The 22706-nt window shown below is 34.2% G+C and overlaps 1 protein-coding gene and 1 long non-coding RNA gene across 2 annotated transcripts; one reads left to right on the forward strand and one right to left on the reverse strand.

Annotated features, from left to right (window-relative positions):
* The first annotated feature begins 12178 nt into the window (after nt 1–12178).
* On the forward strand, nt 12179–19537 carry LOC136814725 (homeobox ARX homolog alr-1-like). The gene is made up of 4 exons (XM_067071146.1): nt 12179–12488; nt 13285–13439; nt 17195–17490; nt 18146–19537. Exons 1-4 carry the CDS (start codon nt 12427–12429, stop codon nt 18605–18607), a joined length of 975 nt encoding a protein of 324 aa, XP_066927247.1. The 5' UTR covers nt 12179–12426; the 3' UTR covers nt 18608–19537.
* LOC136814726 (uncharacterized) lies at nt 14497–22653 on the reverse strand. The gene is made up of 3 exons (XR_010847645.1): nt 22562–22653; nt 21242–21304; nt 14497–14566 (listed from the first exon to the last, which is right to left on the reverse strand). It is a non-coding gene; the product is annotated as an uncharacterized lncRNA (long non-coding RNA).
* Between the last annotated feature and the right edge of the window lie 53 nt (nt 22654–22706).

Genomic DNA, 22706 nt, shown 5'->3' on the forward strand with positions numbered 1-22706 from the left:
ATGGAGGGAATAAATTTTAGTATACAAACTAAATCCCATAACAACAATCGTATTATCATATAACGCCTATACTACTGTATTTCACGCATTATAAACGACTCCAGTCTAGCCTGAAACCAGAAAAGCCAGAAAAACTTTATAATAGTCTCTAACACCCACCTAAAATTAGAATCATGTCAACTAACAATGATATATTTTGAAAAATCTCACAGCAAATAGTATAAACAGGTGTTAAATTGCAACTAACAACAAAGGTTTATCTTTAAACAACAAAGGTTTATCTTTAACTATAGGTTTCTCCAAGAACCTGATTTGTGTCAAAGAAATAGAAGTACTCACGGTATAAATAGTAGAAAATGGCTAAGCGAAACTCCAAAGTCCACTATAGCTAAACAAAAATTACAGCATTCATAACTCCTCGCAGAAACTACCTGTATCAAATGAAACTGAGTAAACATCAATAGAGAAAAGTATTAAAACAAATAAGTTATGTTTAATATACAGTAAATAAGTATAAATTTCAAATTTCTTAATTTGGGAGAGCTCGTTAGAACATATTCTTGCGTCACTTTCGCAAACAAAGGCTTAATTCAAACAAAATGTACAGTTCAATTCAGGATTTCATCAGCCTGATGACAATTGTTAGATACAGATTCAAAGAGAAAAAATGTCAAATCAGAAGAATTGCCATGGCAATAGGTAAAGAAGAAAGCAATAATTTTGAAGATATCATTTTAGCAGCGTTTCAATACAACAATCTAAGGGATGGTAAGGAGTCTAAAATGTCTAAGGAGTGTCATCAATCAACCAAATATTCGATATCCAAGATACAGTACGATTGTCATAAAGACTTTTTTAATAGAGATTATCAAACTAAATCATATACAAAGTGACACAACTGGTCTTTAGTATTTATAAACATTAGATCATGTCATAGCATGTTAGACGTATTTAAAAAGTTTCACAAAACTTGAAAAAATAGAACAAGAGTAAGAAAAATCCTAAAGATACGATAAGAAATTTCCTCACTTCACTTTAAATGTTTATGAGATTGCAATGTGATGTGACTTGAGAAACGAAGCATGATTATTAAAAGCGCTAATCCAATTATAAGAGGCTTCATATGAAAATCGCTGGAAAATTAATCTAATGCATGTTCTCATCATAATTGACGTCACATAATAATGTCGAAAGTTTTAATAAACACTGTTGTTATAAGAACAGTCTACTTTGCTTTAGTTGAAGGAGAAATAAACTTGTGAATCGAAGGAGGATTAGATAATACAGTTGAACTCATGTAATTCGAACTCATATAATTCGAAAACTCACTTTAAAATTCGAACAAATTCTGTGGTCCCCTCAGAATTTACCTTGAAAACCTTACAGTGGGGCGTATGGGGTTTTCGATTTCCGAAATACCGGGTGTGTCAAAAAAACGTGCCTTTTTTTCGATTTTTGACGTACAAATTTCTATCAAACAAAGACAAATGAAATTTTCAGGGAAGATTTGAAATTTAATTTTTTACCCTTGGTGAAAATTATACATTTCTATGTTCATTTAAAATGACTTTATGATAATTCCGCTGACTTATGTCAAATTTTCATTGTTCACGGATTTTCATAGTTAAATTTTTCCATATAAACAAGAAACTAAAGTACGCTTCGTTTTTACGCTCTTATTTTGTTTCGCTACTATTAAAACATTAAAATGGCATCATTTTTTTATTTCATAGGTTAAGTTTTGTTTCATGGTCAATATTTGATAGATTCTAGCTAGTTCCAACTAAGCCATTTCTTATGTCAATTGGGACGACAAAAAAAAGACTTTCAAATCGTTAATGGTGCAGAAATGAACCGATGTTATTACCTTTTGTACAGCAAAATCCTTAGGTTTTCAGTTAAAGTATTTTGCAAAAAGTTAAAGAAGCAGAACAGAGCTTGTGGAATATAATGTGATTGATTAAATAATGGGAATGAAACGAATTGATGAAATTTAGTTTTGCTAAGAAATGCTTTACGTTGCCTTGAACACCTTGAGATGTTACGATAACACTGAAAAAAGATGCCCAAAACCCCTTTACTTTCAAAAAAAGATAAGTTTGACATTAAAAGATTTTGGCTTAGTAGCAGTGTTCCCTTCTACATCTCGCTTCAATTTCAATTTCACTTTAAAACTGTTTTTACAGCTGATAGGAAAGCTAGAATGTAAAGGTTTGACGTCTTCTTTGACGTCAATTAATTGCTTCTGTAAACAACACAAACGATCTTGCGAGAATGTTCATAACTTTAAATTCATTTGAGGTAACTTTGCCAAACTTCTAGAAATGTTTGGAAATAAAATTTACAATACTCACAAAAAAAATCCAGCAGCCCAACTAAATAGAAAAATGTACGTCAAAAATCGAAAAATAGGGGCGTTTTTTTTGACACCCGGTACTGAATAATTTTGCTACAATTTCCGAGATTTTATAAAAAAATACTTGCAATTCCGATACCGATTTTTTTGGGTATTTTTCCTCGTTTTGACTAATTTTGATTTTTCATGTATGAATTCCGAAAAAGGGGGTTAAAAACTTTATGATACCGAAATTCCGAAGCATGAATTCATGGATTTCCGATACTGAAACAATTTCAGCATTCCGAAATATCGAATGAATTTTGCCCGATTTCCGAAATTACGAAGAAAAAGGGTCAATTTCCGCAATTCCGAGATACTGTACGCCCCTGACCTTACAAGAAAACCTATAATTCATATTTGTCGCACCCGCCGAGTAGAGTTGTTGTTGAACACATCAAAAGCCCTTTGGATGATGGGGAGGGTAAAAAGATCTGGTTGGTAAGCCCAGACAACGAAAAATTACCACTTTAAATGGTTGAAAGCTAAAAATAAAATATTTCCTGTTTTGATGACGTCATCAACTGAAAACGCCCTAAAAATTCAGCCAAATTTCAAAGTCACTTTCAAGCCATATAAACTCTCCCATCGTATTCTCCATAAAATTATCGATCCAATGAGGGGTCACCGACCTCCCAACTCCTTTTCAAACTCGAGATATCGCATTTTGAAGTTTTTCTCAAATCTGTGACGTCATTGGGTCCCTTTACCCCTAATGTTGTCAACGGTCAATTCGCGAATTTTGAAATTTTTGCGGCCAACGGGTAGCTTATGCCCCAAGGGTCCCAAAAAAAAAAAAAACGTCAATTATTTCCACGGGAAAGTGGGTTTTTAAATTTGCGAAAGATTGACACTGCAACGACTTCTTCACAAAAACGCTAATTTTCACACTCTTCCCCTGACCACTTTCGCTTTCGTTTTCAACCACCCACCTACACCCATCCAAACAGTCGGTCACGTAACTCTCGAACCCCCATCTCAAAAATCCATAATGGCCCCCCCACAGCTCAATACGAATTAGACTTTTAGTTAGAATTTCCTGAGTCACAAAACTTCGCTTTGCGAAAACGGAACGCTCGTTCCGCAACCCCTTTCATGTTGATTTCAAAAATTTGAGGCAGACCGGGAAATTCAAACATGGTCGGATTTAGCTTAAATTTGGCACACTTGTTCAACTTTTTTCTCGTTACTTATTGCTATTACTATAAAAAGATAATTTAGTTTGATTTAAAGAACTTAAGCTGTATTTCTCAATCAACCTTTTTTCTTTCTCAGAGAAAGGATAAAACCAAACGAGATTCAGCAAAAAATCAGCAAATTTTAACGATAAAATGTCGAGTTTCAATAAAAATTTATAAGATTCGTGTTAATTCTCTGTCGCTGCTATCGTTTTTCTCACTGCTCATACCTTAATAGATCTTATCGGAGTCTTTTATTTTTCTAAAAAAGCGATGCATTGTAGGATCGTTTCGGTATTATTACAATAGAAATCTGTTAGAAATTCCCCGAGAGAATTCTATCAAAAACTCCGATAAAAGGTCTATTGCTCAAGGTCTATCTATGGCAACCGTTTATTCTCCAAAAATATTTCCTCTCTCTCTTTAAAACTACTGTTATGAACAAACGTGGTATTATCTTGCCTGTCGTTATAGCATTTTACAACGTGAACGTGATTTTTTTATCTTGCCTGTCTTATCAGTCTGGAAATAGGTCTGTATTTTTATTTTTTGAAGAGTTGCAAATGAAATCATAAGATGATGATTTTTATGTTTTAGATGGGGTGTTGGCTTTCGAATATCAACTTTTTGGAGCTATATTCAATTTAATTTATATGTTCGAGTTTTAAGAAGTTTTTTATGAAAATACTTATAAATAAAAAGGGGCGTCTTTGTAAAATTTGGGAAGTCGCTCGAATACAAAGAGCCTTGAAACACTTATTTTACCATTTTTCAATGTTAAGATTTTTTATTGACAATATTTTTCAAGTTTTGGATAAACAGCGTTTCGGAAGTTTGGATTTAAAAGGCAAATGGTTGACCTAGGTAGGAGGCAAAATCTCTTGATTGGTAAAGCTTAACTTGTAATTATTGTTAGATAAAATCCTGTCGTTTATTCACTGGTTGATTGGTAATTAACAGACCAGCACTCAGAATTGCTATTTTAAAATAGGGAATTGACCGAATGTAGATGAGGCCCTTAAGAGTAAATTCCAAGAGTGCACTGTAAGGTGCCCGATAGGAGAGGGGTACATCGTAAGCGTGTAAAAAGTGAGTAAATTAAAATTTCGGCCGAAATTTTGGAAAATTTTTGAATATATAATTTATAGAAAACTTTTGTATGAGTATTGCTTGCGTTTGACAGAATTTTACTTTGAATTTCCTTTTTTATGTTTAGGGTCAAATTATGAGACCATTGAGTGCCTAAATACGGTAATTCATCGTTCTTCTCCCGGCGGCTTAAGTCAATCAGTGGAAATTAATCAACTAATCAACACTTTACTTGTGAATGGCGTCTTGCTTGGAATAGTACCCGACTTGTTTTTATCACATATGTTTTAGATATTTTGGCTATCAATTGTCCAGTGCGTCTTTCAAGTCAAAACCTTGCGATTAATGTAAGCGCGTGCCAAATAATTTGTTTTTATAAAATAGATTCTCTATTCTATACTTTCTCTGTATTGAATTTCAGAATTATTATGTGTTCCTTGAGAAAATAGATTTTTGATTGATTTAATTCCATAAAGTATTTTACGCAGACTGAATTTGACTGACTTATAACGCGTAAGGTTGGTTGCTTTGATAGCTGCAAGGAATAATAAAGTGAGACAATATCGATTAAAGTTGTCAGTTGATAAAAATAAAGTTTGTTGCAAGAATTACGCTTGATTTAGAGTAGTGATGGTAAAGTAGTCTAAGGCGTCATCGACACAACCAAACCGAGCCGGCTGGCTTTGAACCCCGCGATGACAAACAAAGAAAAGTACAAGATCACTGAGATGTTCATCTCAAATCTCGACTCAATCCTACCTTACAGGCCTTATTGACATTTATTTTTTTGTCACTGGCGTTATAAGGGCTGGCGTAAGGTATCAGGATTAAATAAGTACCGGACTGAGAAAAAAATTAAGCTTTGGCGTTATAAGAGCCGGCGTTAAAAGGAATCGATAAGATATTTACAAAACAGAGCAAGTTTTTTTTAGACACGAAGTTTCTTTTAGACTATGCTATAGTCTAGGACAAATCACTATCTAAGAAATAAGTCAGAAGCCGAATAAAATTCACAAACGGGTCTTTTGCCGAAAATAGTTTACAGTCGGTAGAGTTTGCTTTGAAACTCTCCCGCCAATTTTTTTTCCATATACCGCCATAACGCCATACCGCCATATTTTCCCGCCTTTACTATCGGACGATAACATCGTCTGAGTTTCTATTTAATCGAAATTTTCCAAGTTTTCTTGTTTTTTTTCCTGACTCCATTTTATCGGTTCCTTTTGCACTCACTCGATACTTTATTACCTTCGATAGCCTTTTACAATTTAATCGATCTTTTATCGATTTTTTTTCCAAAATCTCAAATTTTCAATGTTTTCAATGTTGTGTGTTGGCATATATCATTAACAATCTTTCGAAACAATTTCAATTTTACCACTTTTTGAAGATTTTTTAAAGATTTACTTTATTTTTGAACTATTAAGGGTTTCGGAAACAGATAAATCAACACCCACGGTTTGTGGAATTTTTCAATTTTCTTATCTTCTAGTTTCTACGCCCGAAAATTATACTTTCTAGATCAAATAGTATTAGAAGGTTGTTTTTTTTAAGTTCGTATTGGTATTGTAATATCTTCTGATAGATCTTAAACTTGTATTTAGATTTTGTCTTTCGTTGTAAAGATAAACCTAAGTTAAAAGAGATAAAATAATATGAAAAGGAAAAACTTAATTCCTTTACAGAACAAGGTATTTTATGGTAATGCCCAAAACTTTGCATCGTTTCTTACCAAAAAAATCATTTTTTAAACCCTGAATTCCTTAAAATCGTCGGAACAGCCGAAGACCGGCGTAAAACGGGTTTCCTTCGATTTTTTCAGCTTCACTGAACAGATTTACATTATCCTGAGTATAAAGCTGTTTTCTCCAGCAGGCCAGTTTACTGTCTACACGCTTTTTTATAAAAATGGGGTAAATCCATTCTTAACTTTTTTGTCGAAATCATCCTGAAATATTCTTACAATATTCTTAGATTAAGATGTAAACCAAGCCTAAATCTAGCATGAAATTATATACATCAAGCAAGAATTTCGGATTTTTGGGAAACTTCTTAGCATTGCTTGGTAGTAAATGGCAATATACAGGTAAAAGGCTATAGAAATGACATTCTTAGTTTCAGTTGTCTAACTCCATGATGGTACGAGAGTCTTAATTTCTCGGTCATTTTCATCATGGACATTCTTATAAAGTATATTCTTATTTAAAAAAAGCGTGTAGCGTGTACTCCTTACTCTGTTTTCATTTTTCGAAGCTAAATTGTATTCTTATGAGCAAACATCTAATTTGATTCATTTAAATCTTTGATAGATTTGCTTACGAAATCTTACCCTTGACCTTAAAAAAGAAATAGGATAAAATTTATTTTATTATGTTACATAATAATTCAGAGATTATTTTCAAAGGACGGAGTTTCTTTTCCCATTTTTGAGAGAAATCTGTTTAATCCGTTCACATTTTGTCCGTTCAGAGAACGTTTTTTACATTTGTTCCTCCTTCGAAAATTTACTCATGTCTGGTTTATTCTCTCCGTTTTGTTCGATCTTTTCGCCCTTGCACGTTCGCACATTTTGATCGTCATTTTTTCAAAGGGCCCAAGGCTCTACTTTGAAAGTGATAGGACCATGATATACACGCCTATTTATAAGAATACACTTTATAAGAATGTCCATGATGAAAATGGCCAAAAAATTAAGAATAAATCACCATCATGAAGCTTTGCTACTCAAGCTAAGAATGCCATTTTTAGAGTATTTTCAATTATAAATTGCCAATTGCCCCCAAGTAAGGCTCACTTCTTTCAAAAAGATGCCATTTTATGTTTGAGACGTATGTACTAAATGTTAAATCTAGTCTGAATTAGGATCCTAACCTAAGAAAGCTGTAAGAATATTTTAGGATAGCTAAGAATATCCATGATGAAATAGATTTACACCATTCTTATAAAAAAACGTGTATTGACTAAGGAGGCGTCCTCAATGGTTAGCATCGGCGCGACGGGCAAAATTGTTTTATTTTTTGGCCAAGGCCCGACGCCCTTTCTTCCCTGTAGAATTGACAATTCATGTCAAATTTCGTGTACAATCGTTGCCAATATATTATGGCACATTTCCGGTGGTCAAATTTAGATACACGGCAATAACCACCCCCTCTCATCCAAACAATGTTGCTGGAAAAGAAATATTGCTTGGCCGGTCTTTAGCCCCCTCCGACAACAATGTTAGGGGGAGAGGGGGAGGGAGCTCGTTTTTGGGCTTTGCGCTATGTTTTGTCAATGATTGTAAATCATAACCGAACTTACAGTATTTAGAATTTAAGACATCACTACACTTCTATGTCCGTTTGAGTTTGCGAGACTCTGTTGTAGTAAAAATATCGTTCTTTTTCCGATGGTATGGTATCTTGGACTTAAGAAGCTTTTATCTACAGTCATCTTTTGGTGACCTTTCCAGATTTTTTTCTTTGGAAAGAATTAAGCTTTTCTGCGAAAATGGATTATTTCTTCTAATCCTTCTTTAGTTTTGTTTAGTTTTCTCTTCGGCTGTTTTTGTTGTGACTTTTTTGTCCAAAATTATTGAACCATTCCTTGATTGGATTATACTAGACGACGAATCTAAGGTTTTTAGACCAAAATTTCATGGTTGTTTGTGTAAAAATATTTTAGGAGAAAGATGGGTTTCAATGATCGAAGGGAAATCCAAGGGAATAGGAAAAATGAAAATGTTGACCTATCCACTGTGGGAGGGGGGCTTAGAGGGTACGAAATGCCGGAACACCGGTAATTTTTTCTTAGAATACCTGCGCTCCAGCCAAAGATTTCTTGATACTGGTCAAAGATGTTTGGATTAGTACGAATCACTAGAAATTCGGCCTTTCAATACCGTAATCCCGGTCATTTTTCCGTCAAATTCCGGAAAACTGGATTCTCGGAATCCCTCCTCAACTGACGGTTTTTCATGTACCGGATCGAAAAAAATGTAGAAAAAATCAAGAAAACACGTTTTTTTATAAGAACAAACTATAAATCAGGCATCAGGCTTATCGATGACCAAAATATTTAGAACAAGTTCAGGCCTTTCGGACTTTAAAACAACCAATTTCTTAGGGTAACGGTAAAAAATACTCACAAAATTGTGAAAATAAGAACATGTTAAGAACATTTTAAGGCTTGAGTTTCAAAAGGTTAAGAATATCTGAAGGCATTAAAAAATTTGGATGTTTTCTTATATAAAAAATGTGTAGGGTGAGAACAGACTTCATATTCAAAAGTGAAAGAGTAAGAGAGAAATATAAGTAAAGAAATTTGTTAAAAAAGTGTCGCTTGACCGAGTCTGGACAAGATTTGTGGGTATAAATGGTGAGACTTCTAGATTGGTTAAATATATTACTAAAACGTTTCTTTTATTTTCAAAAAAGATTCTCTTCTACACGAATATACAGCCTTTTTCCTCGATTCTCGACATCTCGTTTATAGCTATGTCTTCTGTTCGTTCTACAAGCTTTTAGTTGTCAATCACTTTTAACTCTATATTTTTTCCTCTTCTTCTTCATTATTTTCGCTATATTTTGCTTTTGCTCTTGCGATCGAATTTTATTTTTTTGGAAATTAAAAACATTTGAGAAAAAGACCGTATTTTGTGATTGGTCACTTTTTGGAAGAAAAATGAAAGATTGAAATCAAAAAGATGCACTCTCTCGGAAAGTAGGAAAATATTTCGAGGCAGAATGACTTTTAAGGACTTAAGGGCTCTGACCATATTGAATTTTTAATATTTGCCACGTACAAAATATAAACTTTTACTTGATGTAGCACGCAAAACTTTGGCATGTTATACATTTTCTGTTTGGCCAATTATCCTTGAGTCTGAAAGTTTAAGAATCGCAATGAAAAAATTTGATGAACAAGAAAATGAACACTTTTGCGAAGAAGAGTATTTCAACTTTGTATTTCATGTGGTGAGTCCGAACTGCAAAATAAAATGAAGAAAATTAGTTAAAATGACAGCATTGTTCTTGTCAGACAAGCTCCTCATTTAGGAAATTCACCGAAACACCTCTAATATAAAATCTCTCGACTTTCATCCATCAACGAGTAAGCACTATAATTAAAATATATTTAAATTTGATGCATTGATCTAGGTCGGCGTACATAAAGTGGGCATAAAGGTAAACATTAAGCCCGGTGGGGGGGGGGCTATCGATCCAAAAATGACATATGTGCGGGTTAATTTTTAGTCACATAGAAATTCTTCAAATCATTTGTCCAATATGAAGAAGCCGATGGTCCTTATGGTGATTACCCATAATTCTTTTCGGCCTTAAATAAAACATCATTCAGCGTATATCTTTACATTTGCACAGCACTCTTGAACAAAAAAAAGAGCTCCTTTTTCCCCATTCGGCGCCGCGTAAGCACAAATTTGAAGAACTTCTTAAAGAAGTTCAAACAAAATTTGTTTATTCTTCTTTGTCAGCGTTAGAGGCGCCTTGATTCATCCACTTACAGTATGTTCTTCTCTCCCGATATTGTGGACATATGTCAGGCTTTATTATGACGCGATATAGCCACAAAACGTATTGTATGAAAGCCATTGCCCTTTACTTACAAAATTAATGTATTGTCATATCGAGACAGGGGAAATTCTGAAACCAGGATAGGAGATTTCTGCTGATGGGAGGTCATTGAGAAAAATAACTGGAGAAATATTATTTACTGGTTTGAGATGAGCCTAAAGTGCAACAATCCTTTTAAAGATATTATTTTCTGTGAGAGAAGCGAGGTTAAGCAAGAAGCTATCTACGACGTACGGAATCTATAGCGTGAGATTTTCGCGGGCTAGCGCCCGAATCTCAAGACTACCTCTGTTCCGTGAAATTTAACCTGTACTTTGTAATTTGGAGCCTGGGTTTATTACGTGAAATATGCCAATCTCACGTAATAGAAATTGATTAGGATAAGCATGATGTAAGGGAAATTTAGATTACGGGATTGGGCTGAATCATTTAGCATAAAAAATCACCCGAAGCCGGGAAGCTTAGGAAGCAGTCTAAAACGCCTCGGATCCAGTCGAAAAACTCACGTCATAGATTCCGTACGTCGTAGGTAGCTACCTGCTTAACCTCGCTGTGAAAGGAGGCGCCTCTAACGCTGACAAAGAAGAATAAACAAATTTTGTTTGAACTTCTTTAAGAAGTTCTTCAAATTTGTGCTTACGCGGCGCCGAATGGGGAAAAAGGAGCTCTTTTTTTTGTTCAAGAGTGCTGTGCAAATGTAAAGATATACGCTGAATGATGTTTTATTTAAGGCCGAAAAGAATTATGGGTAATCACCATAAGGACCATCGGCTTCTTCATATTGGACAAATGATTTGAAGAATTTCTATGTGACTAAAAATTAACCCGCACATATGTCATTTTTGGATCGATAGCCCCCCCCCCACCGGGCTTAATGTTTACCTTTATGCCCACTTTATGTGCGTCACCCGGCGTCGCACCCGCCGAGGAGTAGATAAGCTGAACGCATCAGAAGCCCTTTGGATGGTGAGGGAGGGTGATAAGATTGAATTCTAAGCCGAAAAAACGAAAAATTGCCACTTGAGACCGATCAAAACCCGAAAAATCGTAAATTTCGTATTTTGTGACGTCATTTGGGCCCTAAGTGACGTCATCGAAAGGGTAATAAACTTTTTATTTCACTGAAAGTATTTCTTCATTGACTGAAAAGGTTCTCTTGATGATTTCCGATCCAATGAGGGGTCAATCATTACTGAAATCCTTCTCAAACTCCAGTTATTGTATTTTTCAGGTTTCGATGACGTCATCCGGACCCAAAATGCCTCAATTTGAATATATTTTTTTTGAAAGTTTCTATATACCAACTATTACCACTCCCAACTTATTCTCCATTAAATTTCCGATCCAATGTTGGGTCAACGACCTCCCACCCCCTTTCCAATCTCGATATATCGCATTTTTCCTTTTTTGATGACGTCATCAACTGAAAACGCCTAAAAATTCAGCCAAATTTCGAAGTCACAATCAAGCCTCATAACCCCTCCCATCTTATTCTCCATAAAATTCTCGATCCAATGAGGGGTCACCGACCTCCCAACTCCTTTTCAAACTCGAGATATTGCCTTTTGAAGTTTTTCCCAAATCTGTGACGTCATTTGGTCTCTTTAACCCTAATGTTATCAACGGTCAATTCGCGAATTTTGAAATTTTTGCGGTCAACGGGTAGCTTATGCCCCAAGGGTGGTCCCAAAAAACCAAAAAACGTCAATTATTTCCACGGGAAAGTGGGTTTTTAAATTTGCGAAAGATTTGCACTGCAACGACTTCTTTAAAAAAACGCTAATTTTCACACTCTTCCCTTGACCACTTTCGCTTTCGTTTTCAGCCACCCAGCCACCCACCCACCCATCCAAACAGTCGGTCACGTAACTCTCGAACCCCCATCTCAAAAATCCATAATGGCCACCCCACGGCTCATAGAGAATTAGACTTTTAGTATATAGATATCGAAACATAAATCAGCATTTACTTTGCAAAGCCATAAAGAAGAAGAAAATACTTGACAATTTATTAGTTTTGGAGGAAAAATAACATCAAATAATTATCATCAAAAGTTGCAAATATCGCTTTAAAGACCATTTGTTTGGTCGACTAAGCCAATCGAATCCAATCTAAATTTTTACTGTTTTTTTTTGGTGGCGAATTCACTTATACATTTAGAATTGAGAAAAATTTGGAATAAAAGAGGACAATGGAAAATGAATTGCATGTTTTTGGAAATGACGTCCATAACTTAGAACCACCTTTCGACCAGTAAGTTATTGATTGTGTTAAAATGATAAAATTCTTCTATTTTGTTCTTTCTTTTTTTTCCTTATTGGTTTTATTTTTGTTTACTAAAACAAATACCGCAATTATGACTAGCCCCACGGAAGCTCTACCACAAGTAAGAAAAAACAGTAGCTTCAAACTAAAGAAGATACAAAAAAGCTTTTAAACAGTAGTTAGTAAGAATTTCAAAAATTCCCTTACTCATCGCTTGGAAGGAATCCGGTGGATATCAGCGGAATCCCCCCCCCCCCCACTGTAAAGAAAATTTTAGTCACTTGGGAATTAACTAGCTAACATTTGAAAGACAATTTTTCCCCGAATGATTCGTGAAAAAGTTTTGTTATCCAAAAAAACAAATGTGTTAAGCTAGACTCCTCCCCCTTGATTACAAATTTATCTGATTTTGATGTAATAAAGCAAAATGACACCCCACAAATCGTATAAGCTTTGGGCCTTATGATCCCCTTCCCTTATGATTAATCACCGTACTCTTTTGTGCTTAATTGTAGGGGGGTCACTTTGCAATTTTTCGATAAAAGCACCACCTGCTTACTCCAACCCTCCCCCCCAAAAAAAACCAAATGGTCAATAAATATCGTAAAATCTTAAATCTAATTACTAAAGGGCTATCCAAGGAGCCTCTTGGATTTTTTGGCGAAATTTTGAAAACACCCCTAGATTTCAGGTATGTAGAGTAGGTGTTCGATATAACAATTTGAACAGGATGCACTTTTCTAATCGGTTCCGACATACATATATAGCATTTTCCTTACAATAGAAACATGAACTTCTCGGAACGCCGTAAAAGGACTTCTTACAAGATTGAAGACATTTTGGGCATCAAAATCAAAACATCAGATGGAGAAGAAGAAAGCGACGAGAGTATGGAAAACCTCTCACCGACCACATCTGGTTCTTTAAATGGCTCTGAAGGTAGGTTGTCTTTATAGAGCACCTAACAGGGGAAAAGGTATTAGCGAGGACAGCAGATTGACTAAAGCGCTTTGGAATAACCCTCAGTTTTGACTCGCAAAACCGAGGACGGTAAAAAATTGTTTACCGTAGTCCTCAGTTTATTAGGATCTTTAGAAATCAGAAGTTGACCGTCTCCGTTGTAGAAAAACAAATTAACACACAACCTCGTCCCCGTGTATCCCAGGCTTTATTTACGTTACTTATCGACGCCAGAGAATAGAGTGGTGTTGGCAGGTGCAGGTTCCCCCTCTCAGAGGGGGATCTTCTCAAAACAATACTTCATAAAAAAATCTGGCGTTACAAAGTTACACTGCAGTGTAATGGTTTCAAATCCAGGAACAAATGAAATCTGATGTTTTGTTTTTGAATTACGTAATCTTAAGCGTTTGAAAAACCGACAATGCCAGGATATTATCTAATGCATCAAAAAGCATCAAAAAGCTGATGATACGCAGGGAACGAGGTTGATAAACACCTATTGCTGAGATCTTTTTGAAATTTCACATGCAGTTGAAGTATAAAAATGTGCCTAATTTTCTGATTAAGAGGTTGAAAATAGGAACTTTTCTTGAAACATTCTTCAACTTTGACATTGTATTTAGATCATAAAATCACCCTTGAATAAGATTTTTTTAGGAAATAAAATGGCAGAACATTTGCAGCAAAGAAAAATGTCTTTTAACAATAAACTGAACAACTGCAAACATTAAGTTTCAAGAGAACCAACCCAAACTGACCTTAACCTGAAGTAGAGTTTACTATTCCATACTGTTGTGGAGTAATCAACAACAATAATAGCCAGCAGCCAAACTTTAACATTAGTAACCATCGAATCCACCAGAAGCTGACACTGACAATAAAACTGATTGTTTATGACAATAAAACTGATTTTTTATGACAATGAAACTGACTTTTTATGACAATAAAACTGACTTTTTATGACAATAAAACTGACAATCAGATAGGAAAAAGAAATAAAATAAAATTTGGGATTGATTTTAAAAGTGTTTACTTACGGTACCACCAGAATACAATCAGCTATTGGCAACTTCATCGTGCTAGCTCGTTAAATGAAATGACTCCTCCTGAAAAAGTGAAAAAAAATGTACGAAAATAATCCAAGCCAATTCCAAAGATGATCTTAAAAATTCAAAGTTTTACAGAACAAAATACGGTTCAAAATAACCCATGTAATGTAAACTTCTATAATTCGAATATGCACTTAATTTCGAACAGATTCTGCGATCCCCTCAGAAAAAACCTTACTTACAAGAAAAAGTTTCAGCAAGAAATTTTGATGATGTAATTCATATTTTCGATTTTTTTTAGTTTTTGAATATGACGGAAATTCCATTTTTTGTCAATTGAACTTTTTCGACATTCTTATCTCATTATTGTATTGCAAACGAATTAGTTTTTTTAGCCACCATAAAAGACTTTTTTGAAAGATCACGAGATTTTTTTCTAAATTTCAAAAAAATTGTCCTTGTGAAGATTACCGATAGTATTTCATTATTCAAAATTCAAAATAGAAAAATGTGCAAAAGTAAACCTGGGAGAGTCTTTAATCATTAAATTTAATTCCAACCAAATTCTCGATCCCTTGACAATTAATTCGACTTACAACTTACTGCGACATGAAATTGGTACTCCTGTGCGGGGATTCGAACCCTGGCCGCCTGGGTGAAAACTAGAAATTCTCGGACTAAATTTTCGACCCTTGAGAATTGGAATTAGTAATTTAAATGGGTTTAACACTAGAAGACGGGAAGGGTGCCAGTGAATACAGAATCTATAGTAGTAGTAGTACAGTAGTTTAGATCACTCGCTGAGTAATGGTCGAAGAACGATCAAAGTATAACGTTTTTAAAGTCAAAACGGGGATTACAGCGGGGCTTCATCTTTCTATAATAGCCTCCTATATATGTCGGAAGGTCATTATCTGATTTTGACACGGAAGGGGTTGAGTTTTTGGGCCTCAAAACGGTGGGTGATGGTGTTTTCAATTGGTTAGAGATTTGTGTAAGAACAGAGAAACGCCGGTAGCAACAGAAACGAAACAACGATGGCTTTAAACAAAACAATAAGAAATGAAGATAAGACTCGTACTAACATAACAAACAAACCTAAACAAAACAGAACAAACCAACCAGATAACATCCCTCCATTTGACACTGCAAGGGTTAAGTTTGACAACAAACCACGTTCTCAAAATATTCTTAGTTTTTGGTCTTGGCTCTAATAATAAAGAAGGGAGTCGCAGTGTTGGTGTGTTTTCAATTAGTTAGAGTTTTGTGTAAAGCGCAATTATAAGAACAGAGAAACGCCGGTAGCAACAGAAACAAAACAACGATAGCTTTAAACAAAACAATAAGAAACAAACAAACTAACTAACAAACCAAACCAAAACAATGGAAAAACAGCTAAACAAAACAGACTCACACAATACACTGAGATTTCTAAGAATTCGCTGAATCTAGAATTTTTCATTCACCAGTCGATCAAAAACGAAGCAAAAATCCTGCGAAACTAAAGTTTTTCATACAAACATTAGCAAGGTGATTTTCACAAATACGACTCCCAATAACAGAGCATTTACAGTATCCTTTACAAAAGCCACTGATGTCTATTTTATAACATTTTTCATTTTGTTACAAACACTCCAGACACTCATGACATGTTACAATGGCTGATTCAAGACATGACATAACGACGATTAACGACTAACTGTACAGTTGCCAAGACAGACACCATAATACAGACAAAATACAAGCACTTTCGGGTAAGTAGTTGTTGTTCCATCAAAAAGTTAGATTTTGAACAGTAATCGCCAGTCGTGCTTAATTACTCGAATCTAAATGGTTTAGAAGAGTGCGATTAATCGTTAATTGCACTATTCCTTACTATTACTTTTTACACTCTACGGTGGAGGGGGGCGCTTGGCCCTAACGTCAAAATGTTTCCTTCTTTCAATAAAAACTTATGATTTACTGACGATTACTAGTACTAATCTGTTACAAAATCCCATTTATAACAAACATCATTCATTCCATTACAGAGTATTCTCAACATTACATTAGCAACAAATTGATGTACCACACAATAAAGTATAATAAGCCCAAATGACTAGAATCGAATCTTCTTGGTAGGATTTGAAGCCTACCAAATCCTAACAAAGTTACGCGACCTAGCGCGGTCCACCTAGTTTTTACACAAATGACAGATTAAAACTAAAATGTACACCTAAATTTCGAAAAAGATATCACTCGAAAATCACTTTTTAACGTACAATGCACATATACTAACTCTAATACTATGTAAGTTGGTCTAATGTTGACATCCCTCATCTAATTCCGACACCCTTCTTTGGAGCTGGGAATAGTATGAAGGTTAGAATCGTCGGACGCTAATTGGAGGTCAGAGACGAAAAAATCTGTTTTCAATCAGTGATTTTGACATACCTTTTAACCCTGTCTATAAGAGCGTCGGAATTAGATAAGGGATGCCGACAAGATGAGATGAAGCTTTTAATAATTGGGTCATTTGAAGTAATAAAAATGACACGTTCTTTAGAAAAAGTAACAAAATTGTTTTATTACTGGTTAACGACCAACCAAATCAAATAAGAGCTTGTAAAAACTCCATCTCGTCCGTTGTCGACAGTAGACGAACTTACGGTATACAACAATTTTCTCTCTCTCTTTCTACAACAGACGATAGTGACGTCTTTGACAACAGCCCAACACTCGACCACAACACTTTAATGACAACAGTAGCTGACCAACATGTAAATAGTCTCAGTGCATCCCCTACCAACAACTTTATGGCTATGTCCGGTGTTACACATAACCGGCCACGGATACCGATCAAGAAACGGCGCTACCGGACCACATTCACCACGCATCAACTTGAAGAACTGGAAAGCATATTTAACAGGACGCACTATCCAGATGTCTTTCTAAGAGAAGAAATTGCATTGAAATTGGGATTGACTGAGGCAAGAATTCAGGTACAACAATGTCAAAATTATTTTTCTAATTCTTTATCAATTTCATTGATGATTGAGAAATCTTCTAAAGTTTTTATGGTAAACCAGTAGCAGGCTTCAGCACACCTTACGAAAATTAATATGACAGAATAAGAATTGAATGTCTATTTATATTCATCAACTGTATATACTATAAAAGAGTCAAACAAGCGTCCCGTACTGGAATCCAGTTCAGTATTTCTTACTATTTAAAGGCCCAATTGTAGCAAAGTTTTTGAAAAAATGAGAAAAACACACTCAGATATTCACCCAATAAAAAGGTGTCAAATGTCATATTTTTTGAAGTCTCCAATCCAACCCACATATACAGACAGATTAACATTCTAAAATTCTAACTCGGCTGAAGTTGAGAGCTAACAGAGCTAACTAATATCACTAACTAAGCAATGCAATGTGTAAAAAAAGCCTTTCAAACTCGGATTTATTGCCGTCAGAAAAAAATTTGAGTTCTATAGTACAGTAAGCACTTTTACGCCGGCGAAAGCCAAATTTACGTCAGAATGCCAACGCTAATCAGAATGGCTGTACAACCACCTATCAATTATGAAAAGGCAATCCATCCAATCCATCAATGAAAGAAAGAAGAGGCTAACAATTACATATTTTGAATCTTTAGGTATGGTTTCAAAACCGACGTGCAAAATGGCGGAAACGAAACAAAACCAACGTTAACCAACCACATCAAATCCCTTTCGGCTCGCCCGCTACAAATAACCCAATGAACCCATTGCAAAGTAATGCAGCTATGCGACTGATGAATAGCAAGTCAAATTACGGTGGAAACAATGCTCCAACTTTAATGGGTTACCAACAATCACCCATGGTGTATAACAACATCTTGAAATCGTTATCTAATCAACCCAGCCCAAAAATGATAAGTGAGAATAGAAATAACTCCAATAACCTGTTTTGGTACAGGTGTGGAGCCAACGCCCAAGCACCTCAACGAAATTTTTTCCCCTGCTCTACAGACTCAAGAAATATATCACCAGGAAATAATACAAATTTCTATTTTGGTGAGAAAGTTGCAGATGAATCACAACCTAACTGGTGGGATATGCAAAGTCAAACCGTATGAGTATGTGGCAGAGTTTTTCGATGGATTTTGAAGCACCGCAAGATTGCTTTGATGAACCATAGAGATTACCTAGGAATACTAAACCTTTCAATGAGAGACAAAGATACTGGTGAACCCGTCAATAAGTGACGGGGCTTGTACTGTGTTTTTTGGATCACATAATGTAGTGGAAGAAAGACTGATAAAAACAGAAAACACTGGCATAGCCTTTGGATGATAACCATAAATTTAATCCTAATTTCACGGAATTATGTCAATTGACAAGAGTGACCATGTGTTACAATATATAACCATGGGATCTTAATGACTTAGAAGGAGAGGAATCCATTTTGTCTGTGGTATTTATTGACTGACATTGGAATAAATCTATATTTTAAGGCTTATACTCGAATTCTGCAATACAAGATTTGACGAGGGGTTCAAAATGCCTGATAAAAAAGGCGAATCCTTTACCATGGTAAATTTGGGGTTCTCCAAAAAAAAAACAAATTAAAAAAAAACTTTAGATCTCCTTTATTGGAATCGAGTGAATGAAAATTTGATATCTAATTTTTTCACTTTGATATATTTTTTAGACGACTCAGAATTTTCAACTGATGAAATATTATTTTGTAATATATTTATGTTATTTAATGTGATATTTATTTGAGTTAATCATATTTTTTTTAGGTTTGATGTTCTTCATTTTTTGTCTCGACTTTAATAACTTATTGTACATTATCCTTTTTTGTTTTCCTTCCATTACACGTTAATTTTTGATGATTTTTTTCCAGAAATGTTTATTATTTTAGCTTAAATTTTGATTTTTTGTTACATTTTTCCTTGTTTTGTAACCAAACCTTTATATATTTGAAAATGTTTCTTGTTTTAGTTTAGCGAAACTTTATTCGAAATACTATTTTAAAGTATATTGTAACAAATCTAAAGATAAAGAACTTTCTTTTTTTTTCAAAAAAACGTCAACAAGTTCATTTATTGTACTATACATGGAGTGGGGATGGACGAACATTTCCAGGGGTAATCCGATCCGATCATCAGTCAAAGTAAGTTTTTTTATTTTTTCCAGGAGTGAAAATGAAAAGATTTTGGAATTTCTAGGGACTTCGTTTAATTTTCAAGGGGGTTTAAGTTAGGGGTTAAAAAACAAGTTTCGGTTCGTTCAATCTTAAAGGAATGGAGAATTTTAGCAGCCTATGCTTCAAATTCATGTTTACAATTTATTTGCATTTTGGATCTTGCTGATATCATATGTGTCTAGCGGGAAAGACTTTATATAAAGCAAAAAAAGACTTATTATCTCACCAAAATAACATATTCCTTTAAATTTAATATATATTACAATAGATATCTTTTAATTCCCAAGTTAATTTAGCAACTTTTGCAAAGGGAAATCGAGAAATTAGCTAAGGAAAACAAGCGTAATTATGAGGATTTTTTTAACTATACAAAATATTATTATTCGGTTTTTTTCCAGGCGTATTTTTCCGATCTGACTCATAAAATTATCTTTGCCCGAGTTAGCCATAGATTCTTTTTCATCTCATTGGGATTGGTAAAATTTGTATTTGCATCATATAACTGAAATAGGTGCAGCAATTATTCAGAAAATGACCTTTTGAGCAATATAGTGACTGATTGTTGTAATAAAATCAGTGAAAATGAGACAAATTTTCAGGTTATAAAGCTCGCATACTTCCTTAGTTTAAGAAGAATTCCATGACCCGTCTGCTATATAGACTATACTACCGGGTGCACCAAAAAAAAGTATACAACTTTGTCGAGATATTGTGAGCTTAAGGATGTAAAGTTTTTGTTCATTCTTTTTTTATTGTATAGAGGTTGTCTTATTTAAAGCGTGATTGCCAAGGGGGGCAGTACTAAAATGTAAGACATACATGAGTACCAAATGGATTTTCGCTAATTTTTGACATACCCCCACCTATTTTTCGAAAATGTTATTTTAGTACACATGTACTAAAATTATTTTGAGCAATTTAACATAGATACCACCCATTTTTTGCCCTTTTATGGCTTTAAATTTACCAAAATGGGGTCATTGTTACAAACCTAGTCGAATTTAGTGCATCAATCTGCAAAATAATATTTTTTTCAAAATTGTTAAAAAAATGCTCCATTTTGGCTGATTTTAGAACAAAATACTGAGATTTTTCAAAAATTTCTTTAAGGGACCACCCCTTTTGGTATTTTAGTACACATGGTACTAAAACTATTTTTGAGCTTTTTTGCAGTACCACCACGTCACTAAATGTCATGATGTCTGAGATTTTAGTACCGACCCCCCCCCCCCTGTGATTGCTGTTTTTAATGATTTTTTGAAATTTCGACATGGAAAAAAAGTCAGTTTTTTGGAAATAACTTTTGAACTACTTTTTCAAACCTAATGTGTGATAATAGCTTAAAATTCAAGTTAGAGCATCCTCTATACAATAAAAAAAGAATGAACAAAAAAATTTAAATCCTGAAGCTCATAATATCTCGACGAACCTGTATACTTTTTTTTGGTGCACCCGGTATACTATACTATAGATCGCCCCATCCATTTTTTATCACTTAATCTGATCATTTAAAAAGTCTATAGCCTGTATCCAATAAAATAATTCTCATTTTCCTTACATTTTCCAATGCATCCCTGGCTTGCATGAATTTTTTTCAATTCCTTTCTTCTTGTCAGCCATCCTATAAACGTAAAAACAATAATGATTAAAACTAGTATAGATTGTGATCTGTGTGCTCAATAAAAACCAGTAAGGGTGGTTTTCTTCATGGTAGCAAAGAAGAGTGCAAGTATACTGGAAATAGACTTTATTTATTTTTTTTTTTTTTATTTTCCGATTTATTTAATGTTGGTCTGACATAGTCATAATAAAATACTAATTAATACCAACTGTAGAGAATACGCAATACTATAATAAAGAATATATAAGATAAAAAATTTTTATATACATATTTTACAAAGACAGACATTTGTAAGGTTTATTTCTTTCAGCGAGGATTTGAAAGAATCGATTGATGGTTTGAGCTTAATTTTTTCTGGGATTTGATTCCAGATCAGGCTTCCTCGGAATAAAAAGGATTGAGTTCCAAAACGTTGAGACTTAGCCTTAGGTATTGTCATCAAAACTTTGTTTCGGAAGTTAAATTTTATTTCCTTCGTTATATAGATTTGTTGCATGAACTTTGGATTTAATTTATTTTCGGATTTGTAAACCTCACAAAGTAGAAAGCAAAGCTGAATTTCATGAACCGTTTTACATTTGGCGTTTTGCAATAAAACCTCATAGTCATTTATGAAATCACAAAGTAATGTTCTCAATGCCCGTTTATGGACTTTGGTGATTTCTTCATATGTAGTTTTATTACAAAACATCCAAATTATTGGTGCATAGTTAAATGTTGACATGATGTAAGCGTTAAATATCAACTTTCGTTGATCAAAATTTAGATAATTGCGAATTCTGTTCAGACTCCAGACTCTCGACCTAGCTTTAGAGCAAAGATCATTGATATGTAATTCGAAAGTGAGATTGTTATCAATGGTAATACCGAGAAGCTCAACAGAATTCGTAGATTTTATAGTTACATTTCTGACAGTGATTTCTATAGGAATATTCTGATTTCCTTTAGTTTAACTTCTGGTTGACCATGAGGAAATATAAGCATACATGTTTTTTTATAAGAACAAACTACTTAAGAACATAAGGCTTCGATGACCAAAATGTTAAAAACAAGTTAAGAACATTTCATGGCTTTTCAGATTCTAGAACACCCAATTTCTTAGGAAAATGGACAAAAATACTCACAAAATGGGAAAATAAGAACATTGTTAAGAACATTGTTAGGCTTGAAACTCAAAAAGTTAAGAACATCCGAAGACTTCAAAAATTTTTGGTACACGTTCTTATAAAGAAAACGTATAAATTTGATAATATTTACCGACGATGTAAACCATCATTTTGAGCTTTCTTTTGATAAATCTTGTTTGGTATCAATTCTTCTAAATTTCTTTCATTTTTTTATTTTCTTTATTATCTGAAAATAATAAAACACACTCATAATTATTTTCAATATAATACATAAA

Source organism: Clytia hemisphaerica, unplaced genomic scaffold (genome assembly GCF_902728285.1).
Source record: "Clytia hemisphaerica strain Z4C2 unplaced genomic scaffold, Clytia hemisphaerica genome assembly, whole genome shotgun sequence".
Classification (NCBI taxonomy): Eukaryota; Metazoa; Cnidaria; class Hydrozoa; order Leptothecata; family Clytiidae; genus Clytia; species Clytia hemisphaerica.